Raw genomic sequence first — 8749 nt, 5'->3', positions numbered from 1 at the left:
AAACAAACAATAAGACTATAAATAATAATAAATAAATAAAGCATAATAATTGTTTTGAAGCATTTAGAAAGGCATTGAATAGCAATATTTGTATTGACTTGTATTAGTTTGAGGAAGACCTACACCCACTGGAGCTTAAGGTGTCCCACTTTACGCCAACTCCCCCTATAAATCTATTATCGGGATTAAAACAATAGATCAATATCTAATATCAGCCTTATCAGCAATAAATCATGCGATCGGCTCCGTCACCACCTCCTCTTATCTGCTCTGCTCTTTCATTTGTAACCACCCACTTGAACCGGAACCTTTTTCTCGTGGATTTGCAGCCCTCCCTTGTCGGTCTATCGCCCTGACAGCCAGCCACAAACGCACGCACACGCACACGCACACTGCCGTGCCTGGAGCAGGATGATGCCGGGGATAGCGCTGGCAGCTCAGCCCGTTACCGGCTGATACTACCGGTGGAACAAGTGACACAGATCTCTTCCATCCCCAGTGACAGCCTCTCTCCGTGGACACCGACAGACTGACAGGATCCAGCGCGCTGCTGGCTGGATGCGGATGCACCGTGCGCGCTCTCCTGGTCTCTGGTGACCGGACCGGCTCGGTGGAGTTGGACGTTTCCAGTCTCCTGTTTCAGCGGGAAGGATTGTTACTGTTAAAGGAGGGTAAAGATGGGCAGCACGACCTCCTGCTGCGTGTCTGCCAGCCCCAAGCTCCGCAGGAATGCTCACTCCAGGCTGGAGTCCTACCAGCAGGAGTCAGAGCTGAGCCGGGAGGAGACGGGATGCAACCTGCAGCACATCAGCGACCGGGAGCACGGCGACGGTAAAACACAGCAGCACGGTTTCTAAAGGATGTCACCAGGACATGGGATAATAATAAGAGAGCAAACACAGAGATAAAGTTACATGGTAGGGGTGTACAGTGCGTATAGAAGGAATACTACTGAAACATTATTGGGATTATTATACTTTAAACACCATATAATGTAACTAATAATAGAATGAAATACAATACAATTGTGGAAACTGTCTCTAACTCACCAAAACATGACGCACTGAAGCTGAAGGGGACAAATAACAGCAAAAAAAGTCAACTTAAAGTCAACATTGAATACCAGATAAGCCCCATGGGAATATTAAAAGAATATAATAAGGATATTATAGCCTGGTGACACTAGGTCAGAATGTATAATACCTAATATGGTCACTATAGCCTTCAAAGTCAGTCATTTTTTAATCTTGGATGATCACCTCTTGACCTCCTCTGTGATCTCTATTAAAACCTGCACCTCTCTCATATCCTGGAGAAACAGCTGCTGCCTCTGTTCACACTCATGTCTCCCTGTAATATTGAGTGACTTGTCAGAAGTATATATCAGTACATCAGTATACAGCCAGGCACATGGAGGAGTCATGTGTGCATGTTCACTCCCATGTGTCCTACAGCAGAGAGAGATATGGAGCCACAGACAACATCCTGCTCATGAGGGCAGACTCCTTTGTGCCGTTCTTTGTTTTCAGCCCTGTGCGTGAAAGAGACTGCAACCATGGAGCGCAGCCCCCCCCTCCATTCACACATGCTAATATGCATTACAATTGACCCATTCACACTGGAAAGTGTCTACTAAATGGGTTGCTTATTTTCAGCCAACGGCCAACCATTACATATAAATGGATTTTCTCAGAAACTGTATGCGACCCGTTGTTTTTTAGAAATTGTACAGATTCTTTAACAGGCCAGTGTGATTTGAAATTTAGTTTTGCATAATACACCATCAGAAAGTCAATAGTTATTGGACACATATTTTGTAACTGTATCAACATATCCACTCATTTAGTCTTAAATCTTAGGTATCAAAGGTGCAGGCTGATAACTAATAACACTAGGTGACGTCTATAGTAAATATATGGTTGTTCCTTGCTCTATAAGAAGTTGGATGTCATCAGACTACATTATCGAGCAATTAGCAAACTAAATGAAATATGAACTAATTTTATCACATTGGACAAGCTCTTACATTATCCAACAGTTGCCACATGCCCAGCTAAAAAAACTTTAATTGCTCTACTATATGAAGCAAATCTTTGATGGTGGAGTGAGTGAAATATATATTTCAGTCTTCAGAAGTTTCTAATCCTTTTGTAAATGTTGCTTATATTATCATATTAGATAGCACGATGTAGTCTAATATATGATAAATGAGTACTGTAGATAGACAGTTGAAAAAAGGTTCATGTTGATTGATAGATACTGTAACTCTGTGTGTTGTCTGTATGTTCTTGCATACATCACAGCTCCATACATAGATAAATATTTTATAAAGCTAAAAATACTGTGTGTGCTATATTTACACTGTATCCCAAAAGCATGCATCATTCTGTGACATTTTACATCTTTGCACACATTTAAGATGTCACTATCACTATAATCCTCCAGAGGTGTAATAATATAATGATGGTGATAAATTACAACAGAAATGGGGAGAAAAAAACTCAGAGAGCAGTCTTTTACATGAAAAATATGGGAAAGAGTTGGTTAAAAGTCAGTCTTCGCCAGATAAGATTTATAGGGGTTCCAGATCCTAGAGAAAATGAAAATGTTGGATTTAACCTCAAGTGAATATCTGATCTTCTCTAAATCCAAAGACATCAACAGATCTCTAACCCAGTGTCTGAATGAGTGTCAGGCGATTTGCAATTTAAAAGACCTTTCCTGCAAGAGCCGTAGCCAGGGCCACCGCCCCACGCTGTCCGGACAGGGGCGAGTTTAACTCAATAGCGCGACGGACAGAGAGGGTTGAATAATTGTGTGTATTTCGGAGAGACATTTAAATATTCTGTCCCAGAGTTTTGCAACTAAAGGGCAGGCCCAAAATTGGTGGAATAAAGTAGCTGGATCAATCTTACATCTAATACAGTCAGGTAGGATCAAAATTGGGTGCAATAGGACTTATCTTTTTTTTTTCCCCTTTCCTTTAGTGTGTTATAGTTTTTTGTGCATATTACAATAAGGTTATAAGGTTACAAAGCCTGGAGTCCACGCCAAAGGGAGTTACTCTCCCCCACAAAAAAAAACACTGCTCCTGAACTGCCTGAAACGCCTCGCTTGAAGTCCCGCCTTTTCTTCCGTAACGTGGTGATGTCACCAAGTAACACGTTTGCATAATACCTGCCTAGCGGCTAGTTTGGCACGCCCTCAAACAAAGCTAGTTAGAGCGGAGCTGGGGTGGAGTTTCGAAGAGTTTGGTTCGATTAACCAATCGCAAGAGTGAGTGTGCCAGCTGACCAATCAGAGCAGACTGGGCGTTTCTCGGGAATTGGGGTGGAGGGGGGTGGGCTGGGTGCAGGAGCTCAAATAGAGTGTTTCAGACAGAGAGTGAAAAGAGGCCGGTATGAGAAAAATTATGTTTTTTTTAACATTAAAGCATGTCAACATATTCTAGTAGGAGCCCAAAATACAAGTATGTGCTTGAAAATTAGCGAGGTATGATCCCTTTAAAGGGACTATTTGTAACTTTCAGAAATGCTTGTTAACAACGACACCTGTGGCCGTGAAATCAACGAAAGTCAGCGTCGGGCTCGCGCTTGCTCGCTCTAAATATACCTGAACGAGCATCGCTCAAAACAGTGAGGCGACACACGTCAGCTAAAAGCACAATATCACTCTATATTTCAGCTGCTTGGCAGTAATGTTAGCTGACCAGACGAAGGTCTCTCCATGAAAATGATTTAGATCTGATTGTAGTGTTGGCTTTTCCGCAGCCGGAGAGAGCAGGGAGACACTGGCACCCGGTCGGTAACGAGAAAATAACGTTTCTCTCTGCAGAGCTCCGTCACTTCACAAGACACGGGAAACCTCTGTTGGTCTGGAGGAGGTGCAGCATTTATTTCTGCACAAACGTCCACTGTACATTCACTAGATATTCTCAGAGCTAAACTAACTCTTCTGCAGTGTGGAGTGAGCGCGCGTTCACGTTTAGAGGTGGAGCGAGCTGAGCGAGAACACGCGCACTGTCTGAGTGAAGGCAAGCAGGCAGAGGAGGAGAGGCAGCGGCTACAGGCGAACGCGCATATGCGAGCGTGCATGTGTCCCGACCCGGTACATTTATACACTTAAAATGTTACAAACAGTCCCTTTAAGGGTTCAGTATGCTTGAAATGAACTACGTTGTACAACGTGTTGTCTGGCCACATCTAAAGGCCGCAGTGTTTCTACCTGTTCTGAATGTCCACCGTTGAAGGCTGTGTGATAAAAGCCTCCTCCTGGCTGCATCCCGCTGTCTCCCTGATCTCTTTTCAAGAACTTAGTACAAATGGGAATGATGGGGACACTTTGGTTCTCAGTCTATCCTTGAAGGCGTCCACTGTGTTGCTCTTGAGTGAAGCGACTGAAGTAGATGTTTCATAAACAGAAAACTTGAGAGAGAGAAGTTCAAACCTGCTTTGAAACCTCCAAACAGCTGTCGGATCGCTACATAAAGTGGGTGTGACTGTCGGACTTGTTTGTTTGGTGTTAAAACTAAATCTGGTCACTGGTCCGTCACAGGGAATTATCTCAAAACAGAAGGTTTCATGAATCTGGACGTACTAGTCTTTATTAGTAGAAAAGGAAGACACTGGACACTGTGTTGCTGTCCTTCAGTGCAGATTACATATGAATAAAGACCATTAGGGCTCATGGTGCACTTAGCTGTAGGAAGCCTTTGAGTATTGCCAAACAGACTGGTTCCCTTTAATTGCACCGTCAGCATGGTGGAAGACCTGCTTTTTATTGATCAGTGATGTCATTTCCTCTTGTAAACTTGAGGAGTGTATGCCACTTACATGCCGTATGCCATTTGTGATTGCTATTATCTGGAGTGCTTTGCATTATGGTGCGTGTTTATATCGTTATTATGGCTCCATGTATCCCTGCAGGGCTGGTGTCATAGCACTGGCAACGTAGCATAGCAAAGTGAAATTCTTTCGTCTTCTAATAAATGTTTTGGATCATTACTTTAATGGGTGCATATATTGCCTATGAATGTGCATATAAAGCCAGATGCTCTCCTACCAGAGCAGAAAAAAAGTGACGTGAAGAAGATTCAAAGACAGATGATTGGCAGTGGACCAACTCTTCTTCACGGGGATAAAGACGACTCGTGCTGAGAGGCCGTCTGTCTCGGTGGTGCGGTGATTGAAACCGAAGCGTGTCTAATGTGTTGGCTCTATTATGAGTTCACAGACAGAACGATGGAGATTAGTGGGCTTCATTGCGATCTGCACCATCAGAGAGTCTCCACCCCACCCCCCCGCCCCCCTCAAAGACAAGCCCAGAGAGGCAGCTGTGAGCCTGTGTCAGAGCAGATAGGAGAAGCCACCAGGGACACATGATTGCCAAGAATTAACGCCTCAATTTAGAGAGCGACGCGCTGCTGTCAAAGACATCATCTGCTCCTAATTGAATGGGCTGGCTTTAATGTAGGGCTGGGTATCTGTACTCCATACCTTGAAGGTATCGGACGAAATAACCAAGTAGCATTGAAACTTCTCCAGTCAATCGATCCTTTTTGTGCCCAGATCTAGAAAAAAAGGACTACTTGTATGGTTTTGCTCACAGCCAATCAGCCGTGAGCATTCTTCGAATTTAATGCAACGTGTGATTGGCCCACTACCACAGCAGCTACAACCGAACAGCATGGATAGACTGCACACGGCTCTGAAAAAAGGAGATGTCTGAGCCGGTGGCTAGCAGCTAATGGTGCTAATGGTGTGAACGCTAACAATGGCAACAGTGGTCCCGCTACTGTGTGTTTGGAGAGATGGCGTTGTCAGTGCTAACCGCTGTATGAGCGCTGTGCAGTGCGGAAGCGATTAGCTAGCCAGTGGAACAAACACACAGCTTCCATTCACACGATGGGTATCGAATGACGTATTGGTATCGGTATCACTTTAATGGTACTGGTATTGGTACTGGTATTGGTACTGGCATCGCCATTTTTTTAACCCAGCCCTACTTTTGTGCATTACAAAGTTAATAACACTTAAGCTATTGAAGTGCACTGTGATGCAGTGCAAGTTAGATTTTGAGGCCATTAGAATTTTGCACATACCTGGATTGGGGTCCTCTGCATTCAACCCATTTAGTGGCAACCAAATATTGTCAGCAGAGAGATCGACCAGTGGCATAGCCAACACATAGCAGGAGTAGGCGAGGTCCTGTGTGGACGCACAAGGGGTTATTTTTCAATTCATTTATTAAAGTTAGTGTTGGTAGTCTTCTTCAAAAGTGCAGGAAGTTGGTGTCCCTATTCTTAATAGCTCACTATTATACTTTAGAGCATAACAATTTGTTCAGTTTGTGTCATATTTTACTTTTAATAATAACTATCAGGCTCTCAAATTGCACCTATAATGAACAAAAACAAGTCACAGTTTGCCTGTAGGGATGTGAAAAACCAGGAGAACATTACAGGAATTTGAAAAATGGTATGCTGGTGCTGATGCAAAAAGGTTGCATGAGGATGTGAAGTATAAGTGCTGCCTCTGGTTCGATCAGAGTCTAACAAGCTTTGGCAATTGATATATTTACAGTAAGTAATTCATAATTACAACAGATATACTGTATATGAATAACTTTGAATGACCTTGGTAAGTGAATTGTGTGTTGTGTTGGCATAACACTTTTGAGTAAAACATCTCCGTACTGTAACCTGACAGATGTTTTTCCTGCCACACCTTCATAGCAGACAGTTGTGTCTCTCTCCGTGTGGACTATTATGTGACTATTGGAGTCCTAACATGACCTCCCAGCACCCTCTGTTTTTAAGAACAGATAATCACTTCGCTACATAACACCATCATTTCACTGGCCTGGGGGACTTGAAGCATATCCAGAGCTACTGTATGCCGCTGGCTAGAGTTTCAGAAAAGAGCTTAGTTTGGGAGAATTAAGGTCTTTGCTGTTTTGCAAGGCTCTTATATTTTCATTGAGAGGTGCAGTTTTTGTGCATGCGTAATCATTATTTGGGGCTATCTGGAGCTAAGTGCCTCGGCGAAGATCGCGAGAGATATGCATTCTGTTTTATATGCCCACATCTTCGTGCCCACACAGGCTCTTTTAAATATTAGATGATAGCCGTTGCAACAAATATTGGGGCAGTGAACAGTGGCCACTACTCACAGTTACAGAATAATGGTACATGCAAAAAGATTTAGTGTAAAGGCCTTTGCACATCAAGTCCGTATTTTTTTGTATGCACTTTTTTCATCTGATAAAAATCGTTACGCACAGAAACCTTGCACACTGAGTCTGATGCATTTTATTATTCTATTTGTTGCGAAAATTCGCAATACAAGAAAAAACTGAATTAATTACGAGGGTGCAATGGATAGCGCTAGTCCCAAACGGGGCTAATGACATTAGCAAGAAGCTATCATTTAGCTGCCTAGAGCACAATCACTACTGTCTAATCTATCTCACATCCTTTGTTTTGCAACCATCTCCGATTCCAAGCTGTTCTGCAATCCCCTGCCACAATCAAATTCCGTATCTTGGTATTCTTTACTTTGTTTGTCGTAAAGTGCTTTGTGCTGGGAGACGAATAAATGAAGTGAATCAGTTTATCATATGCCATGTTGGATGATGGCGTTTGCATGTATGGCGGCTCTGATCGGTCAAAGAACTCTGACGGATGCTCTGAAGTGTGGGTGAGTGAAAAGTGAGTGTGTAAAAGTGAGATTGACACAACGCGAGGTTGGATTTATTTTTTCAAACGTGCGAAAATTTCGGACGAAAAATACAGACTTTCTGTGCAAAGGCCTTTACAGTCGGAAAACTAGAAGAATCTTCAAGCCAAGGAACTGACCCCAGTAATGCAGTTACACAGTAATAGCTATCTAACGTTTGCTAATATTGAGTGTGGAAGTTCATTCACATTTGCTAACAGTAGCAAACTTTGGCTACTAGTCATATCAGAACTCCGGCTATAGCAGCAAAACCCTGGGATAGGGGGTGTCGGGGGTTATCGTGTGAATTTTATTTTATTATAAGATGAAGAATGTGTTATTTATTATTTCAAAAGTTGCATGTCTCTTAAAGAAAGAAAGGAACACAACAGTGTGTTCCTGTTGTATTTACTTACTTTTCCATTATATTTTCCTATGGGTGAACACGGAGGATAAAACTGGAAACTTTAAATATACATTTAAATGACAAGTTGACATATACAGTCTGCTGTGGTAGAGGAGAAATTCTGTATATGGAGAGACACCAACGCAACTGACTACCCACCCTGGAGATAGAGGATGGAGGGATGGGGAGAGAGAGGGGGGGGCAGAGCCGTCATATGATCTGCCTCTCTTTGACAAAGCCCACTGTGTTTCTCTCTTAAGATGACTCATGCATCAGCTGATGCTCTTATATTCAGGTGCAATGTTTTAGGGCAAAATTTGGTTGGTTGGTGAACCTTGTTTTGTGATATAGGGCTGGATTGAAAGTTAAACTTTTTGTTATTTTTGTTTGTTGTAACATTATTTTACAAATGTGTAGGTGATTGTACTGTAACTTCCAAATAAAGGATATATTATTTTTCAACTTGAAGGTCCAATATTGTAAAAAAGTGACATTTTCATGGCTTTTATATTATAAAGCAGGTTTAAGTTCTACAAAAATACTGTGAAAGTATTTAAACACTTAATCCACAGTGAAATACACACAGCCCGTATACAGAAACTGAGCTTTTGAAACAAGCCGTCAGGAT

General features: G+C 42.5%; 1 protein-coding gene across 2 annotated transcripts in view; it reads left to right on the top strand.

Moving 5' to 3' along the window:
* Nucleotides 1–312: 312 nt before the first annotated feature.
* LOC141777763 (cyclin-Y-like) overlaps nt 313–8749 on the top strand; it is a 31772-nt gene continuing 23335 nt past the window's right edge. For both annotated transcript variants that reach the window (XM_074652308.1, XM_074652309.1), the window contains exon 1: nt 313–831. In XM_074652308.1, coding sequence (XP_074508409.1) covers nt 678–831 — 154 coding nt within the window. In that variant the 5' untranslated portion in view covers nt 313–677. The remainder of the gene's footprint in view (nt 832–8749) is intronic.

The sequence above is a fragment of the Sebastes fasciatus genome, chromosome 11 (assembly GCF_043250625.1).
Source record: "Sebastes fasciatus isolate fSebFas1 chromosome 11, fSebFas1.pri, whole genome shotgun sequence".
Classification (NCBI taxonomy): domain Eukaryota; kingdom Metazoa; phylum Chordata; class Actinopteri; order Perciformes; family Sebastidae; genus Sebastes; species Sebastes fasciatus.
The sequence above is the reverse complement of the archived record's forward strand: the minus strand, read 5'-3'. Positions and strand labels throughout refer to the sequence as shown.